The 16581-nt window shown below is 31.9% G+C and overlaps 2 protein-coding genes across 2 annotated transcripts; both read right to left on the reverse strand.

Moving 5' to 3' along the window:
- Nucleotides 1-4691: 4691 nt before the first annotated feature.
- LOC109818846 (F-box/kelch-repeat protein At1g55270) lies at nt 4692-7008 on the reverse strand. Its single transcript, XM_020384376.3, has 2 exons — nt 6825-7008; nt 4692-6275 (listed from the first exon to the last, which is right to left on the reverse strand). Exons 1-2 carry the CDS (start codon nt 6864-6866, stop codon nt 5070-5072), a joined length of 1248 nt encoding a protein of 415 aa, XP_020239965.1. The 5' UTR covers nt 6867-7008; the 3' UTR covers nt 4692-5069.
- A 5884-nt stretch (nt 7009-12892) lies between these two features.
- On the reverse strand, nt 12893-13982 carry LOC109818850 (Calcium-dependent lipid-binding (CaLB domain) family protein). The gene has a single exon (XM_020384382.3). It carries the CDS (start codon nt 13932-13934, stop codon nt 13143-13145), a length of 792 nt encoding a protein of 263 aa, XP_020239971.1. The 5' UTR covers nt 13935-13982; the 3' UTR covers nt 12893-13142.
- Nucleotides 13983-16581: the final 2599 nt, after the last annotated feature.

A 16581-nucleotide genomic window follows, 5' to 3' on the forward strand; every position in this document is an offset into this window, starting at 1 on the left:
AAATTGTGAGGGTTCAAGTCCCTTTATCCCCCACGAAATGGCTTCTTTAACTTTCAAATTCTTTTTCTTATATCCTCTCTCTTTTAAGTTTTTATTTATATGTTTTATTCCATTTATTCTTTCACAAAGAAATTGAAATTGATTTTGAATTAAAATATTGAGTGTCTATGTTTAGTTTCTAATTGTTTATAAATATTTGATTGACTATTTAGATATTTTTATGCATCTTAGAATTAAATGATTAAACACAAATATCTATGATGATTATTATAAGATCAGATGTTGATAATAAGTCACACATTTAAGAAAAAAAACACAATTTAGATTCAAATTAAAAATTTGGCTAAATACATTCATTTAAATAATCGAGACATATACTTATGTTCAAATTAATGATGAATGAGTTAATATTTGACTATTGCATTTAAATTTGTTTTATTCACAAGTTAATAAGGTGTTTTTGATGATATTCATAATCAACAAATTATTTTGGTTGATGTCGTTGATAGAATCATGTCAAAGCAAAAAAGACCTTTCATATGATTGTATATAGTAGTTCATTGTATAGGTTCATTTTGTCTTTGTATTTGTGGGGCACTTTCTTTCTTTCATTATAGGATATTCCTTTTAGATTTTAGGGCATGTTACTTAGAGACTTTTGCTCTATTTGACCTTGTATTAAGGGTCATCCATTTTTGTATTTTTAGTAGTAGAAGTGGGGTGACAAATAGTAATGTGTGTAGGTGTAACTAGTGATTGGGTCATAATTGGGCCTAGGTCAAATTTTACATATAAGTCTTGTTTTTCTCCATATTTTTTAAGGAATTGATTTAGCTAGGTCTCACTACCATTTGGTGAACCTAACTAAACAAATTCCAAGATTTTTGGATTGGAGGACTTGTTGGAAACAAGCCTAGGCCGCCCATGCTTCTCCTTTGGCCAAATTAGTAGCTTGCCTTGCACACTTGGGAAGCTTGTGCTACAAGCTTCTAACTTAGCTTACTTCCCAAGCTTTTAAGTTAGAAGCTTGCTCCACAAGCCTCTCAAACCATGGTGGACGGTTAAGTTAAGCTAATTATGGTTCTCTTGAATCATAGTTAGCCTAGCTTGCTCCACAAGCTTCCCTACTCTATATAAACATTTCCCTAACCTTTGTAATTACTTTTGACATATATGAGATTGAATTTTTAGAACTTTTATCTCTTTCAAAGGTTCCAAAACCGTGGAGAACACTCTCCCTTTAAGAACCTTCACAAAGGAATCCTTCCTTTGTGCCTCGGTTCATCACATCTTCTTCTCCTTCAAGAAGAGGACCGCGCCATTGGAGTTGCTTCTCAAGCTTTCTAAGCTTGATTTCTTGCTTCCATATTCAAGGTTCAACCTCAAGAGAAGATTGGACAAAGGAGATGAAGCTTAGAGGAGAACATTCATCACTTCTCCAAGCCATTTCCATCATTTTTGGTATCTAGAGCCATGGTTGCTCTTGAGGTTATGTGTGTCTTTCTCTTCTCCTTATTTTCAAACATGTGTTGTCTTCCTTATTGTCATCTCATGTTTGCTGAATGGATCTAATTTTTGTACACATTATTAATAGATCCACATGTCACATTAAGTGTTTGGTTCAATCATTTGCTTGTTTCCTTGTTCTTGAACAAAATTCGGTTTGTGCTTATAGGATTCTTGTGCTTGTGCATTTTGTTTATTTTGAGTTCTCTCTTATATTCTTAAATCCGTGTATGAACAATATGATTAACATGTGTTTTTGATTTTTTTATTCATGAAAGTTTTGTTAGAAGTCATGTGTAGTCCTTTTTACATGTTAGAAAATCCTAGAATAGCTTGTTGTACCTCTTTTGTGTCAATATGTGTTTTGGTTTGATTTTGTATTCATTATTCCTGTGTGGCTGACCTAAATGTGTTTTTGATTTACATTTTTGAGTTCATATTTACTATTAGTTCTAGCAAATTCTTAGAGTTAGGTTTCTATGATGTCTCTTTGAAAAAGTTTGTCAAGAAAATTTCCTAAACACTAGTTGTCTCTTAGGTTTCTTGTGCAATTGTTTTTGCTGAATCTTATACATATTTTTAACCTTTCAAAATAGAGAAAAACAGAGGTTCTAACTGTCTTTAAAGTGTAAGAAAATGAAAAGAAAAGTGTGCTTGAATTTTATTTGAAAATTTGTACAAATTTGTGAAGCACTTGTGAACACAAGCACTTATAGACCTCTTGTTGTAACACTTGTTGTGTAATTCGTTTTTCTCATTGAACCCGAGACTAAAACACTTTGTAAAAGGCATTAAACTCCTGGTTGCATAAAAGGAAAAAGTGAAAAAAAATTTGCAAAAGAAAAACAAAAGAAAAGAACCAAAGAAAAAGCCAAAAGTAGTAAAAAAAAATTGGTGACTAGTTGCTCTCGATTTTGTGTTTATTTTGTTTGTAAAATCTATCCGGTCATAAACTTTGTTTGATTGCACTTTGTTTTTATTTTCTAATCTTAGATTTTTGTTTTGTAATTCATTCTAGAACCATTGGTAGGAATTTTCTTTGAGTGCTTGCTTTATTTTGTGCCTTAATTTTAGTTTGTCTTTCCTTGACATTCTTTCTTGTCTTGTCTCATCTATTTCACCACTTGGTTTAGCTTCCTTTAATTGTGCTGTTTCAGTTTTTACCAAATTAATCCAACAACTACATGGTGTGTTGAGTGCTTCTTTGAAGGATTGGAAGGCCAAGATATAAGGGTAGCATCTTAGAAATGTTTGTGGAGGCCTAGAAAATTGTTTTGTAATTCACTCTAGAACCATTGGTAGGAATTTTCTTTGAGTGCTTGCTTTATTTTGTGCCTTAATTTTAGTTTGTTTTTCCTTGACATTCTTTCTTGTCTTGTCTCATCTATTTCACCACTTGGTTTAGCTTCCTTTAATTGTGCTGTTTCAGTTTTTACCAAATTAATCCAACAACTACATGGTGTGTTGAGTGCTTCTTTGAAGGATTGGAAGGCCAAGATATAAGGGTAGCATCTTAGAAATGTTTGTGGAGGCCTAGAAAATTGTTTTCTCCTTGGTGGAAGACTTTGGTGGGAGATAAACACCTAGGACAATCACCATCAAAATTGCTTCTAAAAGAAGAGGAAAACACTTGATTCTATAAAGTTGAGCATAATCCACCTTCTTAATACTTACTTTTAACAAATAACTGCATATTTGGGAGTAAGACAACACATAACACATGTACAAAAAGACAGTCACACCATGGTTTTGCTTGGAGTTTAGAAATTTAGAGCATGTGTTGAAGAGCATATCAGTGACACATTTTTCTAATCAGTCACTAAAAGGAGCTTTCCACGTTTTTATGTATTTTATATAGTTATTTTAAAAAGTATATCTAGCCACACACCTTTAACAAATTGTCTATTTGTGAGTTAATATCCTCCAAAAATTTTAAAAAAGTGTATTTGGATTCAAGTATAGGGATACAAACAGATTTTCTAATCTATTTTTTCAATATACTTTTTATTATTCATTAAAATTGAAAAGAATGATAGGATTGCAATAATCGATCTCAATAAGAGCTATCCAAAGAATGATTGGATTCGATACATTGGTATACAGAGAGAAGTTTCATGCAAGCATATCAATAGCAGCAAATCGCAATCAGAGTAAAACAATGGAGATATGAGATGATCAATAGCTGATTGTGAAATAATTAAATTGTATGAAATTATACGAGATGATCAAAAATTAAATTTGAGCTTATAGAAACGAAATAATTCATTCAAATGTAATTTGGAGGCAAGATCATAGCACAATGAAAGTGGTGTTGCTATCAAATTGTATGCAGGATCTTATTTGGAGGCAAGATCATAGCACAATGAAAGTGGTGTTGCTATCAAATTGTATGCAGGATCTTATTTGGGTCGCGTGTCTTGGAACGGAAGGGTTATGTTATCTTAATACTTTATAAACCTATATAGTTAATAATCAACAATAACTAGTGGAAAAGGAAAAATCATGGACAATTCATTAACAAAGACAATATTCATACACAAAATTCAAGGGTGGCAGAAAAACAAAAGAAAATATAATAACCAACGAAAACCGAAAAGTATAAATTCTACTTCAATTAAGCCTTGTAAAAATTCACAAAACTTGTTTGCCGAATAGACACTATAACAGGATAAGTAGCTAATTTATGACTTCCATAAGTTTGTTTCTCAGCGATTTTGTGATATGTCATAATGCTTAAAGCATACTAACATTAAGTTTCAAACAAATGAATTATTAAGAAATCTTCAATAAATTTGAAAGAACCACTACTCCACTTGAGTTCTTACAGAAGAGTAAAAGCAAACAGACCCCTATTCTTGTATCTATGAATAATCGAAAGAAAACTTTGGTGCATTGGTTTTTCCCAGCTCAGAATTTTTGTTCTTTATATTTGCTATGTATGTAAGCAATGCATTTCTTGAGTTTTTATTTGACTGGCATCATTACCTAGCAAGAAATGTACATTTTTCATGGTAGTTTTTAGCATTATTCTCCAGCTATGAAGTTTAAGAAATATAGTTGTAAACTCTCATTATTATTTTTATTCTTACTATACTCTTAGTTCTAATAAATCATGTACATTGTACAGCCGCTGTTAGAATTCATGATTCATCTCTAAGAGAAAAGAGAGTATTAAGAAAAAAATATAGACCTGAATATAGAATGTATTGATAATGAGAAAGGTGAGTCCAGAGTGATTACATCAAGCCTTTATATAGGCTATAACATACTAGTAAAACTTACTACTAATCTCCAACTAACTATATCTCTAATAGCCATAAAGCATGCCTAACAAACCTTATATCTAGTAACAAGGGGAAAAGCCATGGCCTCAGAGTGAAATAGCATATACAACATGTGTCTCCTATTCAAGACCTCATTCTCTTGTCAAAATCAACAATTAACATCATCTTTATAGGAAGAAACATAATTTCTCCTACATGTCCATTGCAAGTAAGTGGGCAAACACATTTCAATTAGTTTCCCTAACTGCATAACCAGCATTATCAGAGAAAATTTTCATCTCAGGCCTGAAGCACCTGACAGCAATCAATGTAACCCTTTGAATCTGAACGACCACGCCTTATTATAGTTGACCATAACCTTCTAACCGAAGACTTGCCATGACATTCTCGAGCAATATTTTTCCAAAGGTGAGGATTGTTTTCCACTTGTTTGTTAGGACTAGAAACATCCACTAAACTAATGCTCATATTCTGGCGGATAATGCATAGCTTTCCATTAAGGGAAACAGGTGCAACAACATCAAAAGCTGGAGAGCTACCCAAATGAACCTTACTATCTATAAAATTTTTCCATGAATCTGTTTCTCTATCATACACAGTTAGCTTGCATCCATCCCTGCAATCTAATGCATAGAGTTGTCCATTCAGTGAGATACATTTACAATGATTACTCCATCCATTGACCATTCCATTGCTAACTTGAGTCCAGGTATCAGTCTCAGGTGAGTAAGCTTCACACATGGAATTACCACTTCCAATAGCATTTCCCTTGTAAAACCATGTTCCATTGTGAACAAAACTATACAAAGGCACCATGGCTGTGCTCATCTCTGAGATGAAACTCCACTTGTTCTGATTGGGGTCATAAACTTCAGCAGATCTAGTCATTTGATTTCCTTCAAGTTGTCCACCAGCCACATAAAGACAATTGTTTATTACACACGATCGAAACAAATTGCGTTTCTGAAGCATATCTGGTGCCTTATACCATTTATTTGTAAGTGCGTTGTAGAAAATTACCTGTGTAATACTAATAGATCCTTCCATATCCACTCCACCAATTAAGTACAGACAACAACCACTAAGAACTGCACAACTAAACCACATCACTTCAGGAAAATCTGCAGGAACTGGGGGAAGGGTTTGCCATAGTTGGTAAATGGGATCAAAAGCATGCAATGAAATTCTTCCACCACGGTAAGTTTTGATGACATATAGCCACTCTTCTGCAATTCCAAGTCTTTTCCTGAGTGAATAAAAGAATTCTTCAGACAGAAGGTGGTGCCATCTCTTGCAAACCAAATGTAGTTTCCTGTGTTCAAATCGGGGTACTCGAATCAAACAAGCAATAGCAAGATCATCGGGAAGATCAGGTAGAAGAGGAGGCTGAACACTTGTCCCTTCTCTAGATGAGTTTTCTCTCTTATGTGTTTTTGGATTTATGTCAGGTTGGATACAGAGCTTTGATCCTGGAACAGAATCAACCTGTAACACTTGCTATGTTAGTATGCTAAGTTGCTAACAACAACCTCATAAAAGTTATTCCATTTAAAAATATAAATGCATAAAGTAAGGTTCCCAACTTCACATGATCACATCACATACTAAATCTCTTTTGTTGGGGATTCCACGTCTACAGTAATAAGATTAAAGTAGTGTATATAGGTGAGTTTGGAACTAAATGAACCCTACAGATCTGCCTACATCCTTTATAACATATAACAAACAATCACTTGCTAATCTATTGACTAATGAAACAAACAAAATTTGATGAAGCCCAAATTTTTTTCTTCAGAAAATTTGTGTTCAATGTTAGCATTATATATGAATGTAGGCATGAAAGGATTATTAAATGCTACGAGGACAGTGAGATCAAGAAAACATGAGGACCATGAAATCATCATATCAACATCAACCATCAGGGCAATATCAGTATCATTATCAGTAAAAGAAAAAATAATTTAAAAAGACAAATAAAGGTGCTGTGTCTGAAAAATGGGTTAGGTTATGTGTGAAGAAATGAAATGGACTGACCAGTGGAGGTTGAAGGCGTTGTTGAGTGTGTTGGTTCTTCATTAGGGATTAGCAGATGAAAAGGGTTTCAAGTTTCAAACGCTCATAAGCCCTTGCCCTGCAATTTAGACAATTCCAATTTGAAAGGTAAAGGCAAAGTTAAAGGCAAGTATGGCTGAGCACTGTCACTATCAAAAAGAAACAAAAACCAATCAGCCAAACGAATAAACAAAAAACTAAAAGTGAAGTGAACTTGTTGTACTTGACAAACTTAGCCACTAAGTTTGACATAATTGCACGTTTTTGCAAGCATCCACACGAACTTTTTTGCTGATAGATCCATAGTCTTATTTTCCAATATTGGCAATTGAACAAATATTAGGTAAATTATTTAGGTTAATTAATCTGCTATTTCAACATTGGCAATTGAACACAGTGCTATAACATTTTTTGGTTTCAGTTAATTTTTGGAATTTTATTTGGTCTATTGGATCCGTGAATTTTTATGTCACTACACAATCTCCTTCACAATAATTCACTGTTAGGCGGCAACCATGACCTCTTTCCTCTTTCTTATAGTGGAGTCACATGATCATGCCCTGTTTCACTTGGCAACATATATTGAGATTTCACATGTTTCATTCATAAAGTACTTCTGAGATTTGAGAAAATTTTATTCCACTTTTGATAACAGAAGCAACTACAATTAACATCAAATAAGCAATAGAATTATTGAAGTGGAAACAAGAGGATATAGTGGCAATAAGAGAGATAAACTTTTTAAATTTGGAGTGAAAAAAAAAAATTATTCCACGTACAAGAAGTAAAAATATATTTTATGTGTATTAAATACTTTTATTTTCAAACAATTGTCCTACAAATAAAAATAAGTAAAATAATTTTACATTTGATGATAAACTTAGAAATGACAGAAATCAGAGGCGGAAGTTGTAAACAGTCTAATTTAACATTTTGTAGTAGAGCGCTAATTCCATTTTCCTTTCCTTCTCCCCAAGAGTGTTCATGATTTATGTGTCCCATAAACTTGATCCGATTTAAAGCAACTTTTGCTGAATTTAACTTTCACTTTTATGTAATTTTTTTTCCATAAATATGATTGATATAATATTTTAAAATTGATAATTAAAAACTAATCAATAATAGTAGGGGTTAACTTTATGTATTTTAAGTGTAAATTTGGATTGTCTTAACCATTTGCAATTAAGATATTTACTAAATATTGTTTATTTTTAATAAAATTATTATTATTAAGTAATGTAATATCTTATAAATAATTTTTGTTTATATTTTTCATCTTAACGTGCTAATTCATCATCTACCAGCGATGTTGGTGACATCCATGCATGCTTGGACTAACAAGACTGATAAGTAATTTGTAAGACTTGTAATTTTCTTTCATTTAAGATTAGCTTATTGGTGTCTTAAACTTTTAAAAATAATTCGATGGTTCACTCAATTTATTTATTTATTTTTATTGTCTTTTCTATGCATTTAAATAAATAAATATATATTTTTTATTTATTCAAACAACATATTAGTTTTACTTATTATTATTTTTAATTCTATTCTTTGTAATGTTTTTCTTTCCATTTCTTTTGTTTTTTTTTATGAGGATTTCATATCTTCTAATAAGATCGCCATACAAGTATGTATAAATCGAGAATAATTCTCATCTTACAAGTCAATTTTGTAAGATTAGATTAGACTCAATGAACTATTTTTAAAATGATATCATAGCGTCATTAGTCTCTTTTGTAATTATTGACAAGTGCACATTATCTTAATACAAATAGACAATATGAGTAAAAATTGTTTCTCAATAGACTTGCTTCAATATCTAGCATAACTCATACTCAACATTAATTATCAAAAATAAAATTGAATTAGGTGTAAAATAGATTAAAAGTATAAAGGTAAATTAATTGAACATGTGGTATGCAAAAAGATAATTGACTACAAGTTAAAATATGTTGGATTAAGATTATAAATACAACAATCACAGTATAATTTAGAATTAACAAATTATACTTTTACTTATCTTTTTGTCATCATTTTACTAAATTATCCTAATCGTAATTCCTTACTAGAGAGAGCCTGGGATCTATATGTAAGTCTTAATCCTTTAATAACTTAAACAAAAAACTTAGTATTAAACAAGGGGAATATAAGAAGATAAAACTACTTAACCCTATTCCTAGTAAACAAGCAATACTAAGTGTTTCATTTAGTTATGATCAAAACCAATTTTTCAATTAATCTTTCAAATTAGAATTCATTTATGGGTGATTAAATCATAAAAAGATAAAAAATACAAAAGTAAATACATAGAAATACAAAAATATATATTTAATTATCGAGAGAAATACATGAGAATGAGTGTTTACAACTAACCCAAGAATAGAGTTTAGCTACTCCTAAACATGATTAAAGAATATCAGCAGGTATCACACATAATTCTCTCTTTCACTTTTTCTCAACTTGGTATCACAACTGTTAGGATTATTTTTTTACAACTTATTTGAGAGGATGTATTTATATATATATATATATATATATATATAAAGAGATTATATTTTTGTTATTTTTATCATATTATTTCATACAAAAAGAATATTTGTTATTTATTTTTATAAAGTAAAAAAGATACATATATCGTCAAAAAAGCTTCGTATATTTGTTAAATTGTTCTTGTATGTTTGAAAAAGGCTCAACATATATTTTCTCATTTAAAGAAAAAAAAATCAAAATCATCATAAAACTTGATTTAGGCCACACATATCGTTAATTCGTTATATTAACCTTACTTTTAATCGATATGGAATATTGTGTCTCTCAATTTTACGAAGCATGATGAAGACCTCTTCCAGGTTTTCCAAACGAAATCAATGTTACCATCACGTCCGAACGTTGCCTTGGATTAGGCATGACAATCTAACCCGCTTTCGTGGGTACTCGCTCGAACCCGCCCCAATTTGGATGCGGTGTTTATCAAGTTTGGGTTCGAGTTCGAATTTTCCCCGATTGATAAAATCGGGGTGGAGATGTTAATATCCACCCCACCCCCACCCCCACCCCGCTTAATAATATAATTAAAAATTATTTTTATATATATATAAACTAAAATTATAAATATTAATATGTAAAAATTTATATTATTTTACTTTTCTTTTATGTTTTTTTAAATTGTTCATATATTTATTTAAAAGAAAAAAAAAAGAAAAAAAATAAGAGCGAGAACGGGAAACCCGAACCCCGCTAAGGACAGAGATGGAGACCCAAATTTTATCCCCGGCGGGTATCGGGAAAGGGCGCGGGATTGCCATGCCTACCTTGGATACTTCTTGAAGCAGCCAACCACAGCATATTGGAGAAAATAAAAATAATACCTCAAAATTGCTTGAATATTGCCACATTGGAAAAAGTGGGCCCTCAAACCACATCGTTTTGCTATTTTCTTTTTCATTTCTTGTGTGGTTACCAAATTAATATAGGCATAATTATAAGTGAAGATTCAAACATTTTATAGGAGATTAGTCCTTTATCCGTGTACAACCCTGTTGATTCAATTTTCTAACCTCTAGTGTTTGAACTGGATCAACTAATCGCCACTTTTGTAATGCTTTAACCTTTTCTTATGACAACTTAAAAAAATGCGAGGAAGGTATAGAATTCCACACTTTGGTGGAATCGCCAAAATAATAAACTATATAAATGATATCAAATAAATTTTGGTACGCATTTAATTAATTTAGTTCATTTCAAACAAATAATATATTTCTTTTCAAATTTTTAAAAGCGTACATTAAAAAATTATTTCTCAAAATTTTAAACTAAAAAAATCATGAACTTATAGCATGCTTAATTAGACTTAGGAACGTCTTTTTCTGTCATGGAAAATGTTATTTTTTGTCATGGAAAATGTTATTTTTTTCTATAAAATTCTAAAGAAAACATTAATTTCCTAAATAATTTTAATAAGTGATGAGCTAATAACGCACTCTTTAATACCCTCTTTTTAATACATTCTCTTTTATTAATTTATAATTTATAAAAAAAAAATACAAAATCAGAAGTGAAAATTATTAAATGGGATGTAAGAATAAGACCAACCAACTTTTATATTTTTCAATAAATTTTAACAAATTAGAAAAAAAAATAAAGTGTATTTAAAAGATTGCGTTAGAGTAATATTTCTCTATTAATAAACACGACTAGTCTCGGAATACCAAAACAAAAAAGAGACGGAGGCTAGGGTGCACAACATGTGCATGTGGACTATGGTGGACAATGAGATTTTTTCTTCTTTTCTTTTTCCTTTTTCCTTTTTTTTTTTCTTTTTTTTTTCTTTTTCTTACTAATTTTCCCGGTTTATCCTTCTCTCTAACTGTTGTGTATAAGCAACCAGATCAGGAAAAATAAGATGAGTAAGAGAGAGAGGGGATGTGTGAGAGAGAAGGCATTAGTGACAATGCAAGGTGGCTCTGCCACTATGGTGGCCATTTTAGGTTGTAGGGTGTAGTAAGAAGGGGGCAAAGGGAGAAAGAAATTTTTTTTGAAGAAGATTACTGGAAATAGCAATCCACTACTTTTATCCACAAAATTTTTTACATACTCGAGGGATCAAAAAGGAATTAGTCCAAGAAAGCTTAAAAGGAATGTTAAAGAATGTAGAGTGAAAAATCAAACAAATTTTGAGTATCAAAGTTTTGGAAATTAAGATGATTATTAACCGTTTTTAGAGATAACTAAATGTTATAAGTGTGTAAAATCAATGATCATTGTAATATTTCTTTTTTAAATACTCGAGTTGAGATATAAGATAGAGATGGAAAACTTTTTACACTAACTTTTATACACTATTTTGTCTACTTTTTCGCCATCTTGAGAAATGTTTGTATGTATTTATATACCAATTCTTTCTTTTCTTTCGATATAATATACATGTTTTCTTTTTAGTTTTATTACTTTTTATATGATTATAATTTCTTTAATTGATATTTATGTTATTCAATTGGTTATCGTAACATTTACTATAAATGACTCGTAATAATGATCAAATTTTACTTAAAAATTATGATTTATGAAACATATTTAAGTTAAATTTACTAGTTTGAATATAAAGAATGAAATTCATCCAAAAATAGCCACTAAATGTGTGATGATGATCTCTTACGCCATCATCATGTTCTCTTCTATTAAATCTTCCGCGTTCTTCCTTTCCCGCGACTCTTTCTTCTGTCGTCATGTTTCAGTTTAAAATCCTTAAGGATGGCTGCACAAGAGGGGTAAGGGTAAATTGAGAAAATGAGTGAAAGAGATAAAGAAAAAAGAAAAAAAATTCATCCTTACACTTCCTCAACAGTTGAAATTAGTTATATCCACGATGATCCATATATTAAACTTCCTCAACGTAGAATTCATCCAAAAAAGAGGATATGCAAAGTGTACACACATTTACCCTTTATCAATAACATTATCAAAAGAATTAGAAAGCATAATTGACAAAGAAAAAGAAAAATTAAAGTGCCGAAGATATTTCTTCTCTCACTTTTCATATCAACTAGTTAGGCTAAGAAACACCAATGAGTAATAAACGAAGTTCTTCGATATCAATTTGGTAAGACATCTAGGGAAAAATATATCTAAACGAGTAATACATTTTTCCTTAAGAACACATTTCTAGCCTCTAGATTTTGAATCACTAGATTAGCTAACCACCACTTTTATAATGTTTTACATTTCAACCTTTTCTTTACGGCAACTTTGGAAGTGCGACTTTTCTAAGGTATTAGTATTACTCTCTTCAAGAACTTGTGAATTCCTGACTTCCATGAAACCCACAAAATGAATAAACTACATAAAAGATGAAGAAAAAAACAATACCGAGAAGATTTAATTTATCACGTATTCTTTAAATAATTATTTATTGAAATTTAAGTTAAAATAATCACGGAGTAGAAATCGAATGCTCGATTAGATCATGTCACAATCATGGAGTAATTATAACGTGTAAAAACCAATTTTTTTTTTATATAAAAATGTTTTCCTCTTAAAAAAAACTCAAACCCTAAAAGAAAGAATCCTTATCTTTTCCAAAATAATCTTAATTAACACGACAAGTATGGGAATATCAAAAGAGAAAGAGCATATGTAAAGTGTACACGCATTTAACCGTTATCAACGACAGCAACGAGAAGAGAGTTAACATTAACAAGCATAACTGACAAAGTAAAAAAAAAAAGTAAAAGCGTCAAAGTTATTTCTTCTTCCTTTTTTTTGTCTTTTTTTGTTTCTTCTTTTCGCATTAGTTCGTATTCTCTAGAAGTCATCACCATCGTCGTAACCAAGATCATCCTCGACCCTCTCCGCCACGTCATCAGCAATCTTGTCTTCTACGTACTCCGCACCCTCCACGAGCGCGACTCCACCTAGAACCCCAGCCACCGCGCCCACAGCCAATCCCGTCCCCATCCCCCCAAACTTACTCTTCTTCTTCTCCTCAGGCGCCGCGTACCCGTATCCACTCCCCTGCCCATACGACGCCGTTTGCGGCGCCGCATACCCATACGACGCCGTCTGAGGCGCAGAATAATAATTCTCCTGTGGCGGCGCCCCGTACGGGTAACCATAGCCCTGCGGCGCAGGAGAATATTCCCTCACACCATAGGGATTCGCATTGTACCCGCCCCGCGCACGATAGCCTGACTCTCTAATCATCACACCAACTTCAACCTTTCCCTGCGGTCTTCCCGAGGACCGTTTTAGCGTGAGGGATCGACTCACACGCAAGTCGATCCCTCCTTCGTCGAGGACGTCCACGAGCTTGAGGCGAGCCGAGCCGATAAACGGCTTGGTATCGCTCTCAGAACCAGCGTGGACGACATCGACGAAGAGCGTGAGATCCTCGAGAGGCTCTGGAGGGAGGGGAATGAGAAGGGTTTGGTCCCAGTTGGCTTCGGTGTCGCCGTCCTCGTCGACGCGCGTGGAGAATTTGTTGTTGGGGTCGACCCAAACGACGGCGTATGGGCGGTTGGCGCCGTGGCGCCAGTTCACGTTCTTTAGGCCGCGGGCTGAGGTGAGCTTCACTTCGAGCTCGTAGCGAGAGGCCATGGTGAGACTGAGGAGAGTTGAAAACTTGAAATGGAAAGAGACTTGTGAGAACACGAAGCAATGGTGAAGTGGTGACATGGGTTTTATAGGTAAGTGGGGTGGGGTTTGGTCCGTTTTAGCCCTGGGGTTTTGGAGGTAATAACGGTCTTGCCATGGGTGACTAAAAGATTGTTTGTTTGTTTGTTTTTGTTATTTTTTTATTTATAAATTGTATATATTAAAGGTAATTTTGTTTTAATTATGTGGATAATATTATTTTTGTTTTTTGTATTTAACAATTTGTATAACAAAATTTGGATTCAAGATAACTAATTAAGTTTTTAAGATAATTTTACACTAATTTATTCAAGTGTTTGTTGTTGTATATCGGATGTTTTTCGTTGAATTAACATTTTTTTTATACCATTATGAATTAGTAATATTTTAAAATTTTTATGATGTTTTGATCTAATAAAATTTTAATTTTAATTTTTATTTTGTAAAATTCTTACTTTTTAAAAAATTAAATGGAGAATTATATTAAGTTTGGTTTAAACACTAAATTTTTTAATTGATTTGAAATTTTAAATTGGTTTAAGTTTGGGGGTCACCTAGCCGGTGAACCCCCTAATTTTAAATCATTAAAATTATAATTATATATTTTGTAAATTTTTATGATGGGATGGTTTTGACAACTAAAAAGTTGATTGGACAATGTTGGGGGAGAATGTAACGTGGGAGAGAACATCTTGGGTGGGGAATATGTATACAAGGAAACTGTGGATTGTGCCTGGAACCTCACTTTTGACTTCATTACTTATACCATTATTATGCAAGATAAGAATAATTTATTAGAAAAATCTCAGGATAGTACTTTTAGAATTTTTTTCCCCCACTTTTAGGATATATTTTATGGGAATCAGTAATTTTATTAGAGCCAAATAATATTACATAGTCGATGTTTCGTTTTATCTAAATGCTTAATATAATTATATATAGATTACTTAATAAGTTGTGTGCATACTCAATATTAAATAATTAGTCAAGTTAAAATAACTTTATGATTGGAAAGGCACGCTGTACACAAGTCTAGCTTTTGAAGTGTATTTGGATATTCATTTTTTTCTTCTTTTCATGTAAATTCTAAACAATTCAACAAGAAACTTATGTTTTCCTTAATATTTTTTGTATTCCTTTATTTAAGAATTACGACAATATTAAAAAAAAAAAGTGTGAAATTTAGACGACATTTTCTCATATCAATGTATCAAGTTTTAAAATAAAACAATCACTTGTAAATGTTTATTTATTAAAAAGAATCAACAATACGTATATTTAATGGAAGCTTTTATGATTATAATATAAACATCTTAAAGTATTCTACAATTTTTTTTTTTATTTCCATGATTCTTACTGGATCCCTAAAATTTAATTTAGAAAGAATGTATAAAATAGTTAAAGTCCAAAGCAAATTTTGGTGTACACGTTTATTTTTTCTTTTTATCTTTTATTATCATATGAAGGATAAGTTTGATTTTTTTTAATATTAAGTGTTAAAATAGTTCTCTTTCATACCAAGTATTAAGAATTATAAATAATTATTGAGATACAAATAAAATCTTATATTATTATATTATAATTTTTTTTATAAAATATATATAATTTTCATTAGTATAAAACTTTTTAAAAGATGACAAAAAAGTAAAATTATAATGATTTAAGTTTAAAGTGGATAATGTTATAATGTTATACAGGGACGGTGTAACGACCCGCCCTAGGCCGTCACATCAATAACCAACCAATATAAAATGTTATAAAATAAAGAAAATAGAGCAAAAGCCAGCTACGCTAGAGTGTAATTATACAATAACATATAATTTGTTTCCAAAATATATAATATAATCTGCTATAGCAGAGTCATCATCCTTAGTAAAGTTATACAGTAATCCAAAAGATAATATAATATAGACACCCTAGGTGCTGGTCAAGCTCTAAACCTTGCTACTACTCAAAGTAGCTATCCAAAAGACTCCTTGCTAACCCAAAGCCTCACACCTGATCTGCTCCCCCACAAAGTGAGATCATCACAGTCCAAACCACATGGAAACATGCAAGGGTTAGCACATATAAAACCAACCATAGTACATGATAAAATATCATTAAACAGATATTTATCCAATATATATATATATATCCGCACCAAGGAAATAAACCTTATAAATAGTTATTTCCATGCCAAATATAAATCAAATCTAAAATCCAATGCATACAATCCACACCATTTGTATACATATTCCACATCCAGAAACAAAGTCACACCACTGTATAATTATTCCATGATCTCACACCAACATATCCTCACAATGTTGGCCTCAACACCATCCACCAAGTGTTGACACGCACGCTGAAACATATCAGCAACCCAGGAATCACACCTGACCTCTCATGGAATTATACAGCTGGAATTACGTCGTCACGTAACCCTGGTGATCATGGCCACTTCATCCATCGGTATGACTCGGCCTGGCCCCCATACCGGTAGCAAATAGAATACTTAAAGGAGTACTTCAGAATCCACCTAACATCTGAAGTGGTTTATCATATAACCTTTGGAAAAGTTCCACATTGGAATCCTCACCATGGGATTCCCAATTTCATATTTTTCCAA

This window comes from Cajanus cajan, chromosome 1 (genome assembly GCF_000230855.2).
Source record: "Cajanus cajan strain Asha chromosome 1, NIPB_CcT2T_4, whole genome shotgun sequence".
Lineage (NCBI taxonomy): Eukaryota > Viridiplantae > Streptophyta > Magnoliopsida > Fabales > Fabaceae > Cajanus > Cajanus cajan.